We start from the raw sequence: 24,988 nt of genomic DNA on the forward strand, positions 1-24,988 counted from the left end.
CCAAACACTGGAACTCGACACAATGGCATTCCTACTTCAACGCCCCCACCAACAGCACCACTACAGAACCAGAATGCTAATGAGATGGAACGGGCCTGTCTCGGAAAGTGTTAACTGCATTTTATAGGAACTCATTTATGCTACTTCAAAAATTACCAATTAAATAGATTCTGCTTAGCTCTGAGCAATTTCTAAGATGTTTCCACTTTTAAGAAAATAAATGTGAAAATGAAAGAGTAAGTGACTTTATGCTGTACTAAAAATATCGCATTTTATATACATGAATCAGTATTATTTAAGACCACACTAGTGTAGCGAGCTTCACATAATTCAGTCGCATGCTATAATAGCCAAGTAAAAGTTAAAAATGAGTAAATTCATAAATATAAAACCAGTGGCTCTGACTTCTCTTTTGAAGCTATATCATCACAGTTTACTCAACAAATTTCCTGTGGACATTCCAAAACAGCAGTTCGAAGTCTACAGTCTTTTGACAGAACCCCAGCAAAACAATACTGTTGTTTTTATATATGAACTGAGAAGTGGAATGAATGGAAATGACATTAAGAGTTCGGGTAATCCTGGAGTTTATAAGCTTAGATTCAGGGAGGAAATAGGAACCATCATCCATCTCCATGTTGCCTATCTAATGATTCCTTAACACAATCTTTTATAAAGCTAAATAGAAAAAGGCTGTCCCTAAGGTCAAATGAAGTAAATGCAGTTCAAATAAAGTTCATTAATGCTGAGACATATTTGCTAAGACGTCCTACTGACAAATAAGGCTACTGCCCAGTTTAACACTTAGCCACCGATGACCTGATAACCGTACCACTACAGTGACTTTTCTCAACATCGCAAAAATTTTCAAGTCAGTCATAATACGACAATACAAATGAAAAGAGGCTCAAGAATACATGTAACTGAGAATATCTAAAAGAAATAGAAATTTGAATGAAATGCATACTGTGCAAATATCTATTTCTTTTTCTCCACTTTTATATTTTAAAATATGACTTCAACAAGTAACATATTAAAACTACTGGTACAAAGCTTTAAATGTAACAATTTAGCAAGAGAAAATAGGTTTATTTCGGAATGGCAAAGAACGTACATTCTTATGTATTTCTAAATTTAGCATAATGTTCATGATATAGACAATTTCAGAGATGTTAAAAATGTTAATTTTGTTCAAATTTACATGTAATGTTTATTTTAATAAAATATAGTTTTCATTAATATTGAGTCATAAAGAGACCTTTATTTTCAAAACAGTAATTCTTAAAGCATTTTCCTTTCTCACAACACATGGAACACTTTTCAATCTCATACAACTGTTTATCTCTATTTAAATTTTAAATGTTTAGGACAAGGGAAGAAAAACACATTATAACTACTTTCTGAGCTGTTTTTATCTCTAAAACTCTGACTTTTAATAAAATTTAGAAAATGTTAAAGTTTTTTAGATTTGATGTAAACAGTCCTTTTTTTGCATTGGAGAATGACTTCATGTTTTCCTTAACATTAAATAGTTTTAAACTGAATAATTAGTGGAAACAAACCATTTAATATCAAATAAGTGACTGTCATTACATTGGTCACAATCCATTTTATAATATCATTTAATCATGAAGGTTAAATAATATTTTAATATTACACAATATTAAATACAATACAACAAAATATATTTCAAACTACTCTTTAGATATATCAGCTAAACAAAGTATACAAAATAAAACAAAGCACTTCTCAGACCAGGTCTGAAACAAAACTTTGACAAGGGCTCAAAAAAATTTTTAAATTAATTAATTAAATAAAATGAGATTGGATTCTTTTTTACATTATTATTTTAAATATGCTATGATAATTATTAATCTCATTTATACATTCACTGAAATTTATTAACTAGGCAAATTAATTGCATTTTGAGAACTGAAGTTTCTCACGGGAAGCTGTTTCTTACTAGCTCTGGACACCAACAATTTCCTCATCCATACAAGTTGTTCTTTTCCAAACCAGACAGCAGGAGGTGCTGTGTGAACACTGAGACTGAATCCCATTCCCACTGCCCCTCCCCCTGCACACAAAGAATAATAACATGATGCTTTCAAAATATTCATTTTTCAGCAGCTTGTGACCTGAGATAATGAGTCCAGTTCTAAACTAAAACCTCCCAGTTAGAAATGTAAAGCCTAGCTCTTATTTAACATGGTAAAATGCATTCTCAAGACTAAATTCAAAGAGGATTCTAAAAATATGGAAACTCCACTTTTATTTTTCAAATGGCATCAATCATTCTGCTTTGCCGTGCGAATTCTACTTTAAAATAAGTCAGAGTCCCTGTAAGTAGTTATAAAAATATCAGTCTTTACATACACATAATTATTGAATAAATACTTAGAAAGGACAAAATTTACTTTAACCTAATTCAAATACATGAATTCTATTTCTATACTTTCAGATTGGGAAATGTACAAATGAAATAAGCACAAATGAGCTAAGTTACTCTTGACACGAAGTTAATTTGTAATTTCATTTCCCAGAATACTTTAGTTATATTTTAGCCCAACTTCTACAACAGCAATTCTGATTTCATACTGGGGGCAGAAAACGCTGAACATTTAAACCTTCGAATGGCTTAGGAGCTATTCACTTTCTTATTTAAAGTAATTGTCTATAGAATTTCCACATAAGAAGTTGCCTTTGCTTCGCACAGTATGTAACAAGAACAGATGAGACATATGACATCCCATACCAAAAGACAGATACAATTAGCCCCATTATTGTTGCCTTTGAGATTACAGAAGAAGCATTTTGGCTCCCTAACGAGCACTGAGCTCACAAAATACATGTCACAGTTCTCTTATGACACGACGCCAATCACTGCTTCTATACAATCAAGTACATTTAAAAACACATAATAAAACAGCTCGCAAAGAGGGATGACTCACCTGTTTATAATATTGTTTTGCAGACTTTAAACGTTGGTACAAGGCCAAAAGGACTCCTTGGATGTACATCTTAGCTCCTGAGGGGCTGAAACCTTCTCCCTTAGAGACCCAAACTGGTCCTCGCAAAGGTGTGATGGAATTTTGCAGGTATTTTTCAAGCAGAGGAACTATGCAAGAAAAAAAGGGAAAATAAATTCTTTTGACCCAATGGAAATACACTGCCTGGAGCACAGCCCCAGTACCAGAGATAACTCTTAACATCTATTATTTATATCTGACCTGGGTTACGTCTTAGAGAGGCAATTCCTGCATTACTAGTGGCCACCATGAAGGGTGTATTTATATTGAGACACCCCCATGCAAGACTCATGAGCTTTGTGAGCACACCTGAATAGTTCTGAAGTGTGCCTAACTAGCTGCACGGAGTGTCATGGTGTGCACTGATTGCCTTATCTTCTCATTTATCACAGATGAGTTGGAACCAACCTTGCTGAAATCTACTTGCATTGTCCTGATAAAATTGTAAGATCCTTGTTGTCTCTGTGTACTGCTTCCCGTAGAGGAGTCTTTATACCTAACATACCACATCTGGAAATTATTCATAAAATATAATACACACCTTTATAAGCCATCTTTACTCAGCTCTTCATTGCTATTGCTTAAATAACCCACAAAACAGGGTGGTAAGGCTGTTTAAAGGGAAGAATCTTAGGCAAGCATTGTATCATAGCTTTTTGTTTTTAAGTTTGTAGGGTATAAGCTAGTCGATGATTCAGGAATGCTATTCCACATGCGCTTTGTAAACAGAGGATATTTACTTGCGGGCCTGTGTTGCAACATCCATATGTACTTGANGAGTCTTTATACCTAACACACCACATCTGGAAATTATTCATAAAATATAATACACACCTTTATAAGCCATCCTTACTCAGCTCTTCATTGCTATTGCTTAAATAACCCACAAAACAGGGTGGTAAAGGCTGTTTAAAGGGAAGAATCTTAGGCAAGCGTTGTATCATAGCTTTTTGTTTTTAAGTTTGTAGGGTATAAGCTAGTCGATGATTCAGGAATGCTATTCCACATGCGCTTTGTAAACAGAGGATATTTACTTGCGGGCCTGTGTTGCAACATCCATATGTACTTGACAGACATGTTTATACACTTTTTCACACGATTAGCTTATGAAGTCTTTCTAGTGTAAAATAGTCAAATAACATGGCAGCTAGCTAACTTTTTTCAAGATTTAATTTCCCTCGGAAAACCAGAAATAAAGAAATAAAAAAAAATTAGGCACACTTGGGAGCCCAGAAAAATGAAAGGATATTATTTTTTTAACTTGTTCCTTACTGAAGTGCATACATATGACACAATGTAAACATATAATACAACTAACTATAGGGGCTGACTACATTATTCCAATCCATGTTTTTACTAAAAGAGAAATTAAGAAGATCATCAGCAAAGAAGACAGGTCCATGCCATTGGTTATGTTATACGTTTCGTATTTTACGCAGAGAGGCCTAGTGCAGCAATCTGGAAATTGAATTACAATTAGGTTCAGCAGAGCTGCTGAGCAACTGAGTTATGCAAATGGCCTTTGCTACTGGTAATCTGCTGATTTTTGTTCTTAGTAAAAAAAGTTCTGTATTTTATGGCACTAAGTTCTGCAACTCTCTACCAGTGCACAATTTAAATTCTTTCTAATATAATCAACACTAAGGAGAATATTGGAAACAGTTTAAGATTTTCTAAAACTACTATAAAGTTGAAAGGAAATTATGGCCCAGTGACTATTTAGACATCTTCAGATATGAGCATGAAATCTACTCACCCATTCTAACAGTCTAACTAAATTCCTAAAATTCATCTATTAAAACCACTCTTATACTCTTAGAGTAACTGCTTTTCCCTATAAATCTTGTAACAAATGCCTCAAATTTTTAAAAATAGATCACATATATTATAAAAGAGATAAAAAAAGCAAAAGAGAAACTTACTTTCAGAATAACTTAAGTCTTTCAAAAGTATGTAATATAAATCAATCTTGATTATAATTTTTCTATGGAAACCTAGCAGCAGAATTATCAGTGCTTTTAGTCAACTGCTACAACATTCATATAGTATTAGATTTTAATTTGTACACTTTTAATTGGCACACTCATTGAATCTAGCAAAGTTTTGAACATGGAAAGACATACATCAGTAGTTGTTAAATTGAAATTAAATTTAAAAATTAAGATAATGATAGTAAACTTGAATAACTTACATCCTAGATTTAATCTTAAATGTAAACCTGAGAAAATTTTATCAGATTCTCTAGACTTAAAGCCTTCTCCATCTATGCTTGTCACAAAATAACTTTTGAATTCTTTGTCAGTTCAAGGGATTCCAAAGAAAAGTTTCACAGATCTTCTGACACAAACTTTTTCAGAGTTTGTGCCTTCCACAAGGTTTAAGAAAAAAATACAGCTTTAGGGAAAAAGCCCCACAAATTATATCAAAATGCAAGCTGTGTGTCAGAATTGATACTGGACAGAGAACAGCTCCCATGCTCCACATGATTTATGTAATTAGGAATACTATGGAAACCAGAAACAGCAAAGCGAAGAAAGCAGTATTCACAAGCAGGTTTTATAAGGGACTTCAGAATCTGCTCTGAACTTCTTGAATAATCTGTTCAGTATTCCAGAATCTCCCTGCTGGAAGCAGGGTCCTCATTATAACCACAAGAGTGCTAATAAAGGTTAGCCTCTGAACTAGGGATTAGAAGGCTCTTTCTTTTTGGAAGCTGCAAACTAGTAACTTTGATGATCTTCTTGAAAAGGAAGACAAAGCACACTCCAAGAACAATGTTTCCACTAACTAGGAAGGTATAGAAAACATAAGAAAATGATACGCCTAAGTACTTAGAAAGGAAGTATGAATTATCTTAATATACTGGAAAAATTGGAAAAATAAAATTTATTAACCAGTTAAAGAACTCTCCATAAAAAAAGAAGCATTGGCCTAACATGATAGTTATAAAGTATAATAGAAAAATTGATTTGAAAAATTCACATGACTTTTCAATCCCAACTACAGATTTTAAGGTATGGATTATTTTTTTAAGCATTTTAGCAGATATTTATAATATTCTATACCAAAGAAGACTCATAAGTGTTCCTAACCAATGGTTTTCTCTCTTTTCTGTACAGTTCTCCTTTTCTCTGTTTCTAAAGCAAAATTTCATTCCATTAAAGAAAACTATCACATAAAGGTTTACAAGAAAAAAGGACAATGATTTAGAAAGGATAATAGATACTTTTCAACCTTGGGAAAAGTGTAAACCAAGATGTTTCTATGAGATAGCAAAACCCACTTTACATCTTTATCCACATATAGATATAAGACTACATCTATAGAGACATATCTCTCTATCTATCTATCACCTATCTACATGCCCTTCCCAGAGACAGAACTCCAGGATGTTATTTGTGTGTCCTTCCAAACCGTGAGCGCCCTCCTTCCAACTAATGCTTTGCTCAGGAAGGTTAGCTGGCCCCAGTTACCCTGTGTTCCTTTCATACCTATGTGCCTGGCTACGCAGAACATTTCCCCTTATGTCTGAGGCCTTTCTTGGAGGTGTCCTACCTATTTCCCCCTATTTACATAAACTTTGCTTTTCTCTAATTTCAATACTTTCTTTAAGCAAGTCCTCAACATTTTCATTAGACAAATGATTTAGAAATTAATCACTCCTTAAATGTATCGACATACATAGATCAAATGGAATCATTCCATTAAGTTCATTTCCACCACTGGAAAGGATTGAAGATACATGGATGATCACTTTTTATCCATTTTGTTCATGTTTGTTATGACCGTGGGGAAATCTGAACTTGACCCAATAGTTCTAATGGATTTGGAGTTAAGACTGAGGATGCTGGATAAATAAATCATATGACCAAAGAGAGTAACTTCACTAGATAAAGGATGACATTTTTCAGTTTGGTAAAAGCAATGCCCAATGAATGATTATTGGATGAATAGATATAGTCTAGACATACTGTGGATAGTGTTTTAGGTAAGTTTTAGGACTATGAATCCAGCTACACACGATCACTTCAAATTTGTAACCTCGCATGACCTAATGAAAACTGTACCAAGCTCTGACAAGTAAATGCAAATACACTTCAAACTTTGCAGAATTTTGAAGCACATTTATGGTACCTATGATTGTTTTATTTTCATTTTCCATATACAATTATTTTAAAAACTGGGAGGGAAGACATAAGAGGTAAACAAAATGATTTGGCAACGGAGCCTTAACCACACAGGGGAAGGCCAGCGGTGGGTATTTCAAAGGGCATTGGGGAATCCTCATGTGCTTTATCCTACCCTGTCACAAGTCAGGCTACTATGGGAAATGACACACAGCAAAACTTAAATAACATAGAATTACTGTTAGATTAAGGTCAAAATTGCTATTTTAAATAATAAAGGTGATTCCCTCTAAGAACTCCAAACGCAATGAGTTCATAATGCTATTAATGCTATTCATAAGAAAATAAACTCTTCAGCCTCCAAGCAGACCTTCTATTAAAATCATTTTATCATTGATATGAAGCTTGAATTTATTTGGATTTATAATGGAACAGAACAAAGATTTTTGACAAGGAACCAAAACTCCCTCTAAAGGGAAATCACAAAGCTAGTGGAACTGACCAAACAGATGTACACTGGAATGACCTGTCAAGTTCTGTGCCCAGGGAATATACCCCTCTCTCCAACATCTTACTCTAAAAGAGACACTTCATATACTACATTTGAATCTGTTACAGAAAGCTAAAAAGATGATTTTGTATTATACTTTCAAAAAGCAGTGGATATCATTAAAGGCTTTAATAACCTGCTTCCAATTATAAATTAAAATTGATGTCAGTTAAATACCCAGATCGTAATTTATGTAATACTCTCATTTTCACATTTCAGGCAGATATGTGAGACTGTGGGGAAAAAGAAAACAGGGCTGCCCAGAGCACACCTATAAAGCACACCTTCTGAGCACACTGCCCAGAAGTTACCTATAAAGAAACTTCTATACGCTCTGCGGCAGGAAGTTTTATGTCTCAATCTCAAAAACACTCTGCCACTATAAGCAGCAGGATGTCATCGGGAAATTTCCCATCAACTAGACGAGACTTTATTTTTTAAATGAAATTTATCCAAAAAGTCTTTTTTTAAATAAAACACAGTGAGTTTTTCAAAGATGCTCAGATTTGAGTGCTTCCCATCCAGAAAGTGTGCTTAGAGGGACCTTGACCTTGTGTCAAGGTGTGTGTGCATGTTAATGCTCCTTGCCCAGCTTGGGGTAATAGTTGGAAAACTCCAGGTCCCAGAGAAGCTAACAGGTAGCCACACTCAACCCCATGGTCTGCTGGGAAGATTGAAAGATGCAGAGCATACTGTCTCGTATGTTGCTTGATTTAGATCAGTATATTTTCATTCAAACAAAACGAAGCTAACAGCTGCTGTGTACTTTTGTTTACATGCTATATGTCAAATCCTATTGTCTCTAAGGTACTTATGAGAAAAGATTTAGCAGTCATTTTCTTAAATACCAGTGCCTACCCAAATTTGGATTTTTCTTCCACTGAACAAAATGACAAGCCCACGACCGCTACACTTAGAGCGATCTTTCACAGCTGCTTTAGTTTCGCAGTGATCCTATTAGACTGACGGGATAGTGCCCGCAGGGGCTAGAGCACTGCAATACTCCTGTAAGAGACATTGATTTGTATCACAGGATCAAACAGAACAGGGATGCATTGGGGATAAGAATTCCACAGGTCACACTGTTTTCACCTGAGTAAAACATAATTTATACAGTGTGACCTTCACAGGATACTTGGTTACTTTAATTGCCGACGTGTGGGTGAACGTTGACACTGGGGCTTAGGAAGTATGAAATCTTAGGGATTCTCTGTTTTGAAAATGCAGCCTGAGTCATGTCTTTTCTTAAACTGAACGAAGTAGCTGTGCATTAAATATGCTGGCACATCTTCTGCTTGAGCAAGTGGACCGAAATGGTGTGAATTGTTAATGCCTTGCTGCTTTGGTTCACGGCTTGTGATTGATCATTTGTAACTATATCTACTCCTTGTTCCATGAAATCAAGTATGGAGTAATGGGTTCATCAGATTTTGGGGTTAAATTGAGAGTGAAGAGGTACTGTGTGTGGAAATAAGAGTTGCCATGTTCAGGGCTGGCCTTGTAACAGCATGGAATCTAAAGGCGATATTCAACACCACTTCACTCATCATACGCTTACTGATTCTGAATAGGGCCCATTTGCAGGGGACATTTGGTAGTTTTCCAATACGCTTTATGCCTCTTTCTCCTTCCACCACCATGCACATCTTTTTCCACCCCCCCCCCCCCGGTAGCACACTGGTGGAACAGGTCAGCATACACAATTCATTGATTTAAATAATTTGATTTATACAAGTAGAAATGAGCTAGGATTCTATTGTCTAAGTCTTGCCTTTCCCTTCCACAAAGTAATAGTGTCTGTGTCTTTGAAAATACAAGTATTTTGTGAACTCAATTTTGGTGGCATTTGATACATAGTAATAATATAAAATAACTTAATTCAATTGATATAGGTACATACTTATGGTTGCTAAAGGAATGTTGAGAATTAGCTATATCTAGTCTATTTTTGTATCTATGGTCTATACCAATATATAATAATTGAATATATATAATTGATTTTGGACATTAAAGCTCTTTAAAATTTAGAGTATTATCTTAGAGTTAGTTTTGGAAAGTAGAATGTATGAACCTTAACAAATATAACTAACAAAAATTAGAAAGTCTTTAGAAATGCCACTATATAATTGCTTGGTATAGTAAATGACACATTTTTACATTATTATTTTTTATTTTTATTACTATTCAGAAAATCTCAACCCAAATTGATTAACTGAGGAATGAATTAACTTTTGACCCAGTAGGAAATGATGTAATTAAAAAACTTTGTAAAACAAAAACAAAAGCAAATATACTACATATTACGTATGTAATACTACATAATACACTTACATATGTAACTTACAGTCAAAAGCAAGCTAGTCGTAAAATGTCTCAAAGTTCTACCGCTATATTATAAAGTCACAATTAATACAAATCTGAAAAGTATGTCTAGATCCCTTTCTTTCTTCCTTCCTTTTTTTTTTTTGTCCCAAAAGCAGGAATCATGATAATACCTCACACACACATCCCTAATTCAGAGAGATCCAGGAGTCAGATAATGGGGGTGAAGCTGTTTTGGCCTCCTTGGATGCAAATATTAAGTAAACAGATTAATTATATTTAAACACTTTATTTAGGATATAAAATATATATGCCATAAAAATTTATATATTCAATGTAATAAACTAAAAAGTCTTAATAATTTCAGCAATTCCCATGGAGGGTTCCTCCTTGACCTTTATTTGTCCATGTTTGTTTCACAAAAGTAGAATCTTCTTGAATTAGCATTTCGTATATTTTTGTCTACAATTACATCTTCCTTCTAATAACTCACAGTAGGAAGGAAACCAATCTCTACTAAATCATGTTATTTTACAAGGAGAGCTTTGTAAAAAAATGTTTTTTAACAGGTAATAACAATTAGGTTATTTGATTTCATTGGCAATTATGCTTATTTTAATGTTTTTAATAATGAATTTCTAGGACTATAGAGAAGTCATTAAAATCGGAGTGAAATGTTTGGTATTAGAGTTCAAAGACTGGGAAACAAGAGGTATAGAAACTGGAAGCTAGAAAGACAAACTCAAGGAGAAGAGAAAAAGGGCAGGGACTCTGCTTAAAAAAAAACCAAACAAAACAGACATAAATCCTGAAGAAAGTTCAGCTCAACAAAATCTAGAAGAGATGATCATATCTTCATGAATATAAAAGAAAGTATATGTTTTAAAGACTTCAAAAGGGACTTTGCAACACATTAAAGAGTCTATGAGCAGATTAGGTTGTTTTGTGAACGTTTGTAACACACAAATCTGCATTCACATATTTAATAAAAGATGACAGTTATCCAATTATAACGGAGTCTCTAACTGCCACTAAAAAGAAAAAAAAAACTTTCAAAAGTCAAGCTTTAACAAACATCTTAATATTCTCTATAGACCAAAGAGGAGAAATATAAATCACTGATTACTTCGCATTTTCTGTTTCTGTCCAAGCAACAAGGGCACCTCAACTCTGACGCCTGGAAAGCACTGAGAGACGCTGAGGCCCATGTCCAAGGAAGCCTGAAACCACAGCAGGGGCACAGGCAGCTCACTCCCAGGGAGGGTCTGAAGACTTCGGAACAGCATCTTTCCTACACAAAAGTGCTCTTAACGGGCTGCTTTTGTATATACCCATTCTTCCTGGAGAGATTTAAGGGCTGGTTAATAACCACGAACACTGGCATCCTTCAGCAAGACACATAAGTTGTTATATTTAATAAAATCTGAGGAATAAAGGTATATGGGAAAGGGGCCCAAGAATTGAAGGGAGGCAGATAAACTTAAAGAAGATATTTGTCCATAAGTTTGGTATTATTCCCTGAAAAGTTCTGGAACAGATTATAAAATGAATGGTTTGTGAAGTCTTAGAAAAATAAACAGTAATCACTGGGACCCAACATGGGGTAATTTACATATTAAAGAAATATTTAATGAGCATGGAGGGAGACTCTTGAGAAAATTCCCTACATGGGTCTTGAGATCGCCAATACCAGCATATAACTATTATTTCTTCCAGTGGGAAGCAGGTCCCAATAGAAGGCAGCTAACACCTACTGTCCCTCCAGCAAGGTACTACTAAATCTGTACGCCTCTTCCAGACAAATGGGTGTTCAGCAGCAAGGCAGGAGAACATCGAGGGTCTGCAAACCTCCTGGTTAAGTCCCATATAATCTATGATTGTTTGCTTTTAAATGTTCCAATTTAGAAATGACAGAGAAACACGTCACTTAATAACCAAAACAAGGCAAAAGAAAGTTATGACTGGGTGCTGCCCTGAAGAAAGCAATACCAGGAATCTGAATGAACACACACACACACACACAGAGTTGTCCCTGATGGGGCTCAACTGCGGGTCCTAGGCTAACCACACTTCTGAGTTGCCCACCCTTAGCTAAGAAAGTAATGCCATTTCCTGGGCCTACCCTCCCGGGACCACCACAGAACCCCACATTTAGCAGAGCAGGAGCCCCACTAGAAATACAGGGACAGTACCAGGCATTTTCAGGGCATAAAAAGAGAGGGAAGCACTTTGATTAAGCTCTTTCTCAGTGTTCTGAATTTTAACATCAGGAGGAATCTAAGTACAATGTTTCCCAGAGAAGGGCAGCATCCCTAACTTTTATGCCATTTTATAATATGTACCGTATTAATTTAGATACTGTTAATCTCTGGATGACAGATTAGTTGCTGAAAGATCTTGGCAGGCTAACCCACTACATAAAAACCCTATAATTAGAAATTCAGCAGGAACCAAAGTATAAAGTTCCATGAGCCTATCTAAAAACCCAGCAGTATAAATACAGGATAAGGAAGATGGAACAGCTCAAAAGCAAATTATGAGCAAAAACTGGGAAACTTCAGATCAATATAGGTCAATGATATGAAGTGTGTAACAGAAATAATAATGCAATTGTAGATTATATGATGACCTGAAAAAAGAAAGAGGAGGCGGACTGCTTTACTGGTCACTGACTGACTTGGAAAATCAGGGACAAGGTAAGGCCCCACAGAGAGGAATACCCAAAAAACTGAAAAGAGGAAAGAGCTGGATGAGGGTTCAGAGAAGTAGCTATAGAAACTAGACATATTTAACCTAAAAAAGACTTAAACCATACATGTTCAAATAGTTGAAAGACAGTCACAGATTCAGAATTAATTTGTGTTCTGTAATTCCTGAAGGCAAAGTGGAGACAAATGGTAAATATTTCAAAGAACAGATTTCAGATTGCTCTAAGATACTTTAAAATAAAAAGAAATTAGAGCTTTCAGAAACAAAATGAGCAATGACTAGAGGAACACTTATTCATTATTGTGAAATAATACATTTGTTGCCTTAAGTTGCTAAGTTTTGGGGTAACGTTGCACAGCAATGGATAACAAATACAGATTCCGGACAGCAGGTAGTGTAGTATATTCCATCATTATTCAGAATATTTGCTGCCTTTCCCTGAAGGAAAATTATACAATACTTTCCCCCTTATTCATGTCAGGCTTAGCCATATATGTGACTTGCAATGGCCATCCCTGTGGTAGGATTATTCATCTCTTATAATAAGGAGATGATATGCAACTCGCTTTGACCTAAACTAGACCACGTACTGTCAACCCACAGTGGCGTGTAAAATGAGTGAAAAGAGACCTCTTGTACGAGCCACTGAAAGTTTTAGTGCCATTTGTTGCCATAACATATGTCCTAACCGATGCAGGTTGCCGAACTTGACTAGACAGAGAAGAATAATCACAGAGTGAGCATAAAATAGCACTGCAAAGGTAAGGCGGCTGGACACTGCACAAGTCGCGTGCACTGTCTGAGACGCTGAAGGGGGCGGATCTAGCCAACACAGAAGGTGCCCGGTAGGGAGCTGCGAGACTGGGTGGTTCAACTGGATGGGTGGGGCAAGGCCACACAACGAAGGTGCCCGAATGTCAGGATGCAGAGTGTGTAGGCTTGACTTGATGGGTAACCTTTTAAGCAATAATAATAATAGTAGTAATAATAAAATACAGCATATATCAGGAAGATTACCCCTTAGCAACATTAAGGATTAAGATGTAGGAACAGAATTTGGCTGCCTGACTAGTGAATAGATACAGTATAATAATATTCATTACTACAAACAGCTAACTGTATTTGATATTTGTTGCCACAATAATACCGCATAGCAGACAACCCCAAAACTCAGTGGCATAAAACAACAAGCATTTATTTAGTTCATGAGTCTGTAAATCAGCTGGGCAGTTCTGATGGACTTGGCAGAGTTTGCTCACACGTTCTAGAATCAGCCGGCTATTGGTCGATCTAGAGAATTACCTTGGCTGAAATAACTGGGGTAAATTGGTTCTAGTCCACTTCCTTTTTAAAAAAATATTATTGAGGTGAAGTTCACGTAACACAAAACCAACCATTTTAAAGTGAACAAGCCAATGGCACTCAAAATGAACCACCACCACCTCCGTCCAGTTCCAGAAAGAATGCCATCCTTCCAAGGTACAATCCCTACACACTAAGCAATTTCTCCCCATTCCCCTCTCCCCCCAGGTCCAGGCAAACACCAGTCTATACTCTGTCTATATGAATCTATTGCAGGTATTTCACAGAAATGAAATCATACACCATCCTTTACTTCTGGCTTCCTTCATTTATCGTAATGTTTTCAAGGTTCATTTTCAAGGTACATTAAAGCATTATCCGTCCTTCATTCCTTTTCATGGCTGAATAATACCCCATTGCATGTATATACCACATGTGTTCTACAGTCATCCTTGCACAGACATTTGGTTTCTGGCTATTGCTATTATCTATAATGCTGCTATAAATATGGATGTACATGTGCTTGCTTGACTATCTTGTTTTCAATTTTGGGGGGGGGTATATACCTAGGAGTGGAATTATAGGGCCCTGTGTTTATCTTTATCTATGTTTATCTGTGTTTATCTTATGGAAGAACCACCAAATTGTTTTCTAAAGAAGCTGAACCATTTTACATTTCCACAAGCAATATACAAGCAATTTTGAAGAGCAAATAATACAAGACTGAGAATTATGGAGGGGCCTTGACTAGGGGGCTTCACGCTTTGATGGTGCTTTAATATACAAGGACTTTGTGAGTTTCGTTTGCTTTTTAACCTTGGTGGTATTGAGCAGCTTATATTGGACCAAGCAGACAAATTTACAGTTTTGCAATTGTATTTTTACTAAAGGGAAATGTACATGGAAAATAGGGAGGTTAGCCGGAAATTTTATAATAGGAAAGGGCTATATAAAATTTTAAGTGTGATGGGTCATAGCAACTAAATGCAGCTGGGATTGTTTTCCAATCGCCTTGGCCTTCAGAAAGTGGCACCCAAGGAGGAGTGGATGATAGTTCTAGAACCCAGAGNTGTTTTCAATTTTGGGGGGGGGGTATATACCTAGGAGTGGAATTATAGGGCCCTGTGTTTATCTTTATCTATGTTTATCTGTGTTTATCTTTTGGAAGAACCACCAAATTGTTTTTTAAAGAAGCTGAACCATTTTACATTTCCACAAGCAATATACAAGCAATTTTGAAGAGCAAATAATACAAGAAGACTGAGAATTATGGAGGGGCCTTGACTACGGGGCTTCACGCTTTGATGGTGCTTTAATATACAAGGACTTTGTGAGTTTCGTTTGCTTCTTAACCTTGGTGGTATTGAGCAGCTTATATTGGACCAAGAAGACAAATTTACAGTTTTAAAATTGTATTTTTACTAAAGGGAAATGTACATGGAAAATAGGGAGGTTAGCCGGAAATTTTATAATAGGAAAGGGCTATATAAAATTTTAAGTGTGATGGGTCATAGCAACTAAATGCAGCTGGGATTGTTTTCCAATCGCCTTGGCCTTCAGAAAGTGGCACCCAAGGAGGAGTGGATGATAGTTCTAGAACCCAGAGGAGGACTGTAAAAGCCCTAGCACCCCGAGCTGGCCGTGCTTGCCTTTCTGTGAAGGCAGCTACAGCTTACTCTTAAACCATTCAGCGAACTTTGCCTGTGACTGAAGGTAAGTATGAGATTAAGATTAGATCATTTTGGAAGTTTGAACAATGTTTGCTGCCTTTTTGTGTTTTATAGCCAAGTCTGCAGGCCAAGACTTAAAAGTACAAGGTATGCCCGGAAAGTATCCAGACATGTAATATGAAAAACGGAGACATTTACTGAAGAAGATATAAAAACACTGTACATAGGACAATGATGCCTCGGTCTCCTTCAAAGTTATGACCTTAAGGAAATCTGGTTCATTGGCATCAGTTTGAATCAAGTCATTAGCCACTGCAGCATGACGCTCCTTCTGATCTGGTAGCAGAAGCTGTGGAACAAATTCTGCCATGACACGTTTCATGCCAAGATCCTGCATCAAAATCTCGGACACAGTAGTGTTTGGAATCCCCAGATCAGCTTCTGGTTCTTGCACTGTCAGTCCCTGATCTTTGTTGGTTGCAGCGCATACACGTTCAACACGCTCAGGAGCTCTGCTTGTTGCAGGCCACCCAGAATGTGGATCACTTTTAGCAGATTCTCGACCATCTTTGAAGCATTTGTGCCACACTTTTATTTGTGCTGCACTGACTGCATCATACCTGAAAGCCTCCTGAATTATCCAAATAGTTTCTGCGGAGAAATGTCCAAGCTTAATGCAAAATTTGATGCAGATTTTTCATCACTCTACTTGCTCAGTTACGTTGAATGCAATGTCCACTCAGTGGTGTCTACCACCCCCACTGACTAGTACAGTGAAGTCGTCATTGTTCATGCATGTGCATTTCAGTCCACTCTCCTTGACTGCCAGGTTACACAGATGTCGTGCAAACTGTTCTCATTATATTAAAATGGTTGGACTTTTTCTGGACAGATCTCATAAATGGCAGCTGAGTCCAGTGTGTACTGCACTGAGGTTCTATCTTTAAATCGTCAATACCAGGCCAGATAAGCAGCACTGAATCCCCACCTCAAATTCTAGTCCTCATTAACTTATTTAAAACTGCATTCTAGGCCAGAAAGGACTTGTGAGCCTTAGAGTCATATAGCCTGTCCACAAACTTTTAAAGTAACCTCAACCAACCAACCCAATTTGGCTCTGAATTTACCAGTCACGTGAATGTTGCTCACAGTTCTATATTTCAGAAACCCAAACTTCAGCTTCACCCACAAAGAGGTGGTAGATTTATTATAAGAACACTCTACTTTCTTCAGTTAAGGTAGAGAAACAACCTGATGAAAGAATTACAAATCTAGGGGTAAGATTTGCTAAAAAAAAATCAAGATGAAAGTAAACTGGTTTTAAAATAACTTCAACTTTACAGACACACAGATATCGGGAACAAACCGATGGCTGTCAGAGGAGATGAGGGTGGAAAGGGTGACAGGGAACAGGAGGTGCAAAGTTCCAGTTCCAATTCATAGTCCACGGGGATAATGTACAGCGTAGGGAAAATACTCAGTAGTATTGGGAGAACTCAGTAAGGTGACGGCGATTACCAGAGTTATTTCAATGATCACATCACTAGGTACATAACTGTTGTACACCTAAAACTCGCATAATATTGTATGTCAACTATAAGTTTTAAAATGTCTAAAATAAAATCAAACATGCTTCAATCTTATGATGAGAACACAGAAATGTATGCAGGGAAACAAAGAAAAGGAAAGCTTATTTAGCTGCAGATGGGAAAGACTGTCTTAGAATAAAGACAACATCTGATCTTAGCATACACACTTTCAGATATGAGAAATGTAAACTCACATCCTGAAGACCAGGGTTGGGGGTGCAAGGGACACATCCAAATCTAACTACTTTGAAAAAGGTTAATACAAAAAAGAAAATATTTTAATTCTTAAAAAATCAGGAAACAGTAACTGAGGCCCAGTGAAAACTCACAGCAATAAAAATAAGATCTTTGAGAACAAATTCAGAAGAGAAGCCAGAATCCCAAACACTAAAGAGATGGTTATGATACAGATAAATTAAGCAAGAGAAATTGAAATTTTTCTTTTGAGGATGAGACAATTATACAGGATACACATAAAATCTGAACAAATTGGAGAAGGGCTACTAGGAAAATTAGCATAAAATACTTAATAAAAAGTCTTTAGTGAACTCCAAAAATGTAGGGGCCTAAGATTTTCAAAAAGGCAATGGCAAGATGAATTATATTACAGGGATCCAAGCAGAACAATAACAGACCAAAGAGTCCAGATCTAAATTATATGTTAGATGGTGGGAAAATACATCCTGGGTACAATTATTTAACTCAGGGAGGTGAAAATGGATAAGACCGGTTTGAACAAAGGATGCTATTGACATAGTTGGAACTTATTGACTTTATATCTCTCACTATGAGAGACACTGCAAGAAAAATATCTACAGAAATATGTTAGAAAAACACAAGTGTGGAACAGAAAGCTAAGGGAAACTAAAAGAAAAAAGAGAGAGCAAGAACTCCATGGCAGCAGACAATGCGTTGCGAGTCTGTTTGTGAAGGAACCTTTTCTCAAGTAAAGAGAGCACAGTAGAGGCAAATCCTAAACCCTGTAGAAAACAAGGATGGAAACATGATCTCAACCGTGTCTTCACAGGGAAACAGCAGTAGCATTGGTCCTCACTGGGCACCTAAGAAAATGAGCCTCAGCAACATGAACAGCTCATTAAATTTGAAAATTCACCAAAAACTATTCACCAATTAAAGCTGATGTGGAGACGGGGAGAAAGCTGAGCCGTGAAGTATGTTTCTTAAGCTTAAATAACTCTATAACCACAGGTGGTTGTTACAGCAGCCACTGTGACCCAGGACTGAAAACAGTGCTCCCAAGACAAGCTGGACTCTGTGCCCCAAGAAAGGGCCCACCGTCAGCCAGCACCAGGGTCCAAAACCATGGAATTCAGAGGGAAAGGGACATGAAGTTGTTGAGAATACTTTACAAAGGGGAAAAACCAGTACATCAAACAAGTCTTTATGACTGGGCCGGCCACCAATGCAAATTTCCAAAGTTGCAAGCATGCAACCTCACAGGGTCCTCTTTGAGAATAATATAAGTAATATTAGCAGTAATAATCACAATGTTATACAATGCTTACCAAGTGTCAGGCACTTGTTTTAAGGATTTCATGTATCATTTGTTTCATCCTTACCACAACCTATTAAGCACTCTAATCTCTAATTTACAGAGCAGAAAACTGACTCTCAGAGAAATAAAATAATCTGTCCAAGGTCAGACAATAAGTGGCATAACGGGAATTTGAACCCTGGCTCCAAACTCAGAGCACTTAACCAACATTTTATTTAGCCTCTTAGAGAGAGAAGACAGTGTACATTGGTCAATTTTTCCCTCAAGATATTACAAGTACATGATACTATAATTAATGCTTTGATGAGAGATTGCTTCCCAGTTAGTTATGTCACAGGTCATAGGCCCTGCTCAACAGCATAAATCAACTAGCATCTTGAAAAGACTGACATAATACTTTCTCTCCTTCGCCTCCCTTCCCTCAGTCTCTGCTTTGGTCTCTGTAGAGAGTCCAGCGGATCTGGACCGTGCCAAACTTCGGGTCCTAGCATCATTTTGCTAGGAAAAGCCACACCAGAAACCAAGGACTGGCTCCTGTTCTGACGGTGCTGGGTGTGGGGGCTGATGTTGTGATTATCTTTTGGTTCAGCTGGAAGCAGGGCACATGATAAAGTTGGTATAGACCCAGCTCAAATTCTGAGGTCCTGAGGGAGGGCACCCACCGCGGGGGCCCAGACGGTAGCTCCTGGAGAAATTCCAGCTCAAACCAGGCATCCAGAAGCCATCTGGCCGACACGGGGAAGAATAAAAATTAGACAGGACCTTCATTTCTTTGAATTTTAATTTGAGGAGTAAAAACTTTTACTGGGTTTCAACTTACAAAGGTGAGATTATTTAAATTTGAAATTTCCTTCTGGGTAGACCTCAAATTTTTATTTTTAATTATTGGGGAATTTTTACACTTTAAATTTAATTTCTTCATGAAAAAAAACAATAATGGGTAAGAGTTACCATTCAAATTCAGAGTATCTCTATGTTATTTAAACTTTGGGATTGAAACATGTTAATCCTGTCATTTGATCTCATTGCAGAATTTCTCAGAGAATATATAGCTACTCAGGGCACTGTTGCTGGGTATAATTTGGGGTGCAAATGGAATAGGAAATTACATTCAGTGTTTAATAGCATGGCTTTGGAACCAATTTAATTCATGTGCTATTCTAACTTAGCATCTTCTAGGATAAATTTCATGTTACCCCCCACGACCTGGACAGATCCACAAAGGAGCAGGGTCTGGTTATTAGAATAGCAGCCTCATAAAGTTCCCGAGGGACTTAAGATCTTCCTCCTCAAGTGGGAAAGTGACTCCTCTGGTTCGCCATACGTAATAATTAAGCCAAAGCAGTCATGAGAACAAAGAGTTGGGCCTTGTCAGGGGTGATGACAGTGTTACTATGCAACGACATTGAAATCTGGCACTACTGATACATGTTCTGCTGCTGTTTATGTGCTTCAGTAACACCAACTAGTTCACATATGATTGGTAAGTAGGGGAATGACATCAGTACGATCCGGAAGTTTGGTTGGTGAAGTTGTGCTTTTTTCTTGGCAAAGGAGGCCAAGGCAGTAGGAGTAGAATTCCAGCCTTCAGCAGGAAAGAAAAAAGACCTTAGCACAGCTGCTGTTCTGTGGTTCCCTTCCCAGAAAGGTGCACTCCCGGCCTTACAGGTCTCTGTGACTTCCTTAAAGACAGTGTCACCGGCCCTGGCTGGTGTGGCTCAGTGGGTTGAGCACAGTCTACACACCAAAAGGCCGCCTGTTTGGTTCCCCGCCTGGGTTGCTGGCCATGTCCCTGGGCTGGAAGCAATAGACCCATGCTTTTCTCTCTTTCTCCCTCCCTTCCCCTTTCTCAAAAAATTAAATAAAGGTTTTTTAAAAAAGAAAAGAAAAGAATGCCCCACTGGACCAGTCCTCCAAGTAGTTTTCCACCTGCCGTGTCTCACCCTTTAGTATTCGCTTTGTGCGGCTTTAACACCCTCTGAAGCAGCACTCAGATGCCTACTCAGGCTGACTACACTATGTCCTAGGTTAATGATTACTACTTTTAGTTAGTATTCTGGTTTTAAAGGTACGTAGATTTTGAACGCTCCCTCAACTCCATTTTATCCATAACCCTTTTATTTTGGTGGGAGCGATTTTGCAGAACGTGTATTTAATGCATGTATTATGCCCCAGCAGAAATGTCATACTAGCATGTTCACCACATACAGGAACATAGCCTCTTTACACAATGGGTGGTTGTCTTCTCCTAGAGAAAGAAGAGATCTACACAGGAGCCACAACCAAAGAACCTTTCCACACAAAACAAAATATAGTGCTTTATTCAAATCTTCTATTTAGAGATCTAAAACTATAAGCAATTTTCAAATCCTATGGGGTTATAAAGGTTTTACCAGACTTGATAAAGTAAAAGTCATTTTATGTCATATCCAATATGTTCATTTCTCAAAGCATATGAGGAAAACTTGAAAGTATATCTAATTCCAAAGACAGACTCACAGATGGAGAACGGATAATAGCTACTGGGGGTGGGGAGTGGTTAGGGGTTGGGGAACTAAGCAACAAGGAAAAGGGACTCATGGGCATGGAGAACAGTGTGGTGATTGCTGGGGGTAGGGGGACATAAGGGGGCTAAATAGTAATAAAAATGTAATAAATATTATATATTAAAAATACAAAAGACAGAAAACAACAAAAAAGAAACTATATCTAATTCCAAAAAACAAGCAACAGATAGATGATACATTTTCTGCGTGTATCCATTACTTTTAGTCCTTGCTACAATAACACTTCTAATGTAAGCTTAAAAATAAAAAATAATTGCTGTGATCTTAACATTCAACATTATTAAATGACGTTTTCTGATCCAAAGCACAGCAAGCAAGCAAGCAAAAAAAACCCAAAATACAAAAACATACCAAAAAAACCCCTTATACACCAATTCAGAGTATTAGCATTTATTCATTTAAATTAAGAGATAAGTTTCACTTAACACTTGTTCTTTGCCAAGTTGAAGCTCAGAAAACCATCAAACATAAAAGTTCAGGGATCGCAATCATGTGAAGTGCAAAATCACACTAACAAAGAAAAAAGAAATGCAAAAACTGAACACTGAGTAGGATGCTACAGACTGGAAGTTCCTCCAATAGGATTAACTTCTTTGTATTTTAAGTCCAGTGAATTTGTTATGCTTCCACATGTTAGTAGTCGCACAGGCTAATTTCAGCAGGCATGAGCTTTTGTAAGTATGCACAAAGACAGGGCAAGGCACACATTAAAATGTGACAATAGCACACTTGTTGGACACATGAAGCATGAGGCCTGAATGTGAGTAGCTCCGGCATCCATGAAGTATCACACTGCAGAGTCAGAGACACTCTGCGCTGTGGAGCCATTATGTAACACCACATTTGGGGGCGGGGGGGATCAAACTTCCAAAAAGGAATCTTTGATCCTAACCAGAGTTCCTTATAGGTTTCAATTCTAGCAATTAACTCAAATCTAAAATTTTAGGTGAGCTGGAAATAGTTCAAAGCTAGATAGGATCTTTACAAAATAAGCTATTTATTTGTTTTATTAATATATGTTTAAGAGTGATTATAAAATATTTTTGATCATAAAAAGGAGTTTAGCCAGCATGATGGGGAAGGGAATAAAAATGCAAAAAACAAAAAAATCTTTAATAATGATACTCTCCCCACCCCTCAGAAAAGAAAAATAAGAAATGATTCCCTGAATTACTTATATCTTACAAGCAAATAACTATCTATTGCTCCTAGATAATGATAAGTGTCTATAGGTGCTTTGAAATCTTCAGATTGAAAACCCCATATTAAAAATAACCCCTAATTGTAAATATTGAAAATAACTAAGAAAAATAGATTTCTTTTCTATATGCACACACACACACATATATATATATATGATCCTTAGAAAATAAATTTAAGTTACAAACAATAAGTATCAAAATATCAGAGTGATCACTCAAGAGTATTAATGAAAGATGAGAAAGCCAGGAAAGTTTGCTTTTGAAGGGAACCAGAGAGGATGTTGGACACAAAGGGGTACCCAGTACAGCCACATCCTGCAGTGACTTCCAGTTGTGCCGCAGTGAGAGCATGCCACCCTGTGTTTTGGTTCTGGCACCTGGGGCTAAGGTTTCGGTGAGGTGAGAGGCTCATAACAACGGCACATTTCACAGTGTTATTAGTAGCACTATTTAAATAATAGTGATGACTACTAAAGTAATAAAAATAAATTTTTAAAAAGTAAAGTCATCATAGTAAATTACTATTAATAGTAATTTAATACTAGCACACATGTGGAATTCATGATATTTTTGCTTTCAGAGACTGGAAAATCAGTGCCTTTAAGAAATAAAAATGGATCTCATATTTTGACAAAATATACAATAAAATTGTGCTAAAGCACATATCATAATTTCTGAAAAAACTTCTAGAAGTTAGTCCAAATATTTTTTAAAACCTCTGACCATATAGTAGTACAACATTTCATTTTTCCTTTGAAAGCTTATACCAAAGAAATTATTAAATTATGAAAATTTATCAATTACTTTTGTTTATTAAGTTACAGTTTACTAGGGTTAAAATACCCATCCATTTTTTTAAAAATCTAAGCTTGCTCTGTGCTATAGAGTGACTGCGCATGTTCCCCTGCCTGCCAATTCACATGTTAAAACCTAATCTCCAATGAGATGGTATTTGGAGGTGATTAGGTTATGAGGGTGGAGACCTTCCCAAATGGAATTAATGTCCTCCTACAAGACACCCCAGAAACCACCCTTGCCCCCTTCACCACATAGAGACGCACTGAGGAGACTCAGGAAACAGGCCCTCAGCACACGGAACCTACTGGTACCTTGATCTTAGCAGCAGCCTCCATAACTGAGAGAGATAAATGCTTGTTGGTTAAGCCACTCGGTCTATGGGACGTTTCGGGTGGGGGGCAGGGATGGGTGGGCATGGCGGGGTGCAAATGGAGACAACTGTACTTGAACAACAATTTAAAAAAATAAATAAATACTACTACTACTCCCATCCCATCCACAAAACTGTACTTGAAAAATAATTAAATAAATTTTAAAAAAAGATTAAATGGGGGGCAGGGCTGGGAATACAAGAAAGAAAAGATTAAATATTAAAAAAAAGAACAAGGTATAAGATTAAACTGCAAAAAATAAATAAATAGATAGATAGATAGATAGATAAATAAACAGTAGCCCAAGTGGACTAAAGTATGATGAAATAAAAGGTTCTCAACATTTTTATGCCCTTTCATGATTTCCCTTTGTTTAAGAAAGATATATTATTCATGTTAAGCTCTTTTATTATATCTGTTTTCCTTTTAAATGTATAAAGTAAAAACAAAATTATATGAATACCTTTCATAACATCATCATATAGTTTGCAAAATCTTTGCCACTTACCTTTTGAAATATCTTTAACTTTTCGGCCATACAAATCAAAAAGATATCTGGCTGGTGAATTTAGGTTCATTCTCGTTGTGCAAGCATCTAAAACCTACAAAGGAAAAAAAGCTCAATAAATAAATTATGACAATAAGCTCAGGCTAAATTAAATACACACTTAGAGTTGTTTTTACACTACATGGTTATTAACAGTTGTGTTATAAAATAAAATTTAATAATTTATAAAATATTTCTAATATATGAAATTAAAAGGTAGTTAAAATTGTTAGATGCCAATTATATTTTAAAAACACACAAATGTTAATAAAAAAGGAAGAAAATACAAGTATTAAAATGTGGTTACACACCAGTTAATAAATGGTAGAAATCTTGTGGATTTTTATATTATTCTTGCTATTTTCTATATTTTCCATTAATCTTACAATAAGAGAACATCACTTTTTAAGTTAGGTTTTAAGGTACTCTCTTTAGCTTAAATTCTTATAGTTATTATTATGATAATTATTAGGAATAACTGTATTAGTTATGATTAGTTATTAGTTATACTAATAACTGTATTATTATGATTAGTTATTAGGAATAACTGTATTCCTAATAAATTCTAAATATAGTCTGATCACAGTTCACCTCGATATTTATGTTATTCAGGTTCTAAAAATACAGAATAAACCATATATCAAGGTTTCCATGAGCCTGAGTCTCAAGAACTTTACTTTTCATTGTTT

At 36.4% G+C, this 24,988-nt stretch overlaps 1 protein-coding gene across 1 annotated transcript in view; it reads right to left on the reverse strand.

Moving 5' to 3' along the window:
* Positions 1-24,988, reverse strand: part of DCDC1 (doublecortin domain containing 1) — a 380,146-nt gene that overhangs the window by 287,367 nt on the left and 67,791 nt on the right. Inside the window, exons 6-7 of the mRNA XM_037040449.1 lie at positions 24,261-24,354; positions 2,952-3,118 (exon numbers count right to left, since the gene is read on the reverse strand). Of these exons, the coding sequence (XP_036896344.1) occupies positions 2,952-3,118; positions 24,261-24,354 (261 nt within the window). The remainder of the gene's footprint in view (positions 1-2,951; positions 3,119-24,260; positions 24,355-24,988) is intronic.

The sequence above is a fragment of the Sturnira hondurensis genome, unplaced genomic scaffold, assembly GCF_014824575.4.
Source record: "Sturnira hondurensis isolate 20B ecotype Veracruz unplaced genomic scaffold, ASM1482457v3 Scaffold0002638, whole genome shotgun sequence".
Lineage (NCBI taxonomy): Eukaryota > Metazoa > Chordata > Mammalia > Chiroptera > Phyllostomidae > Sturnira > Sturnira hondurensis.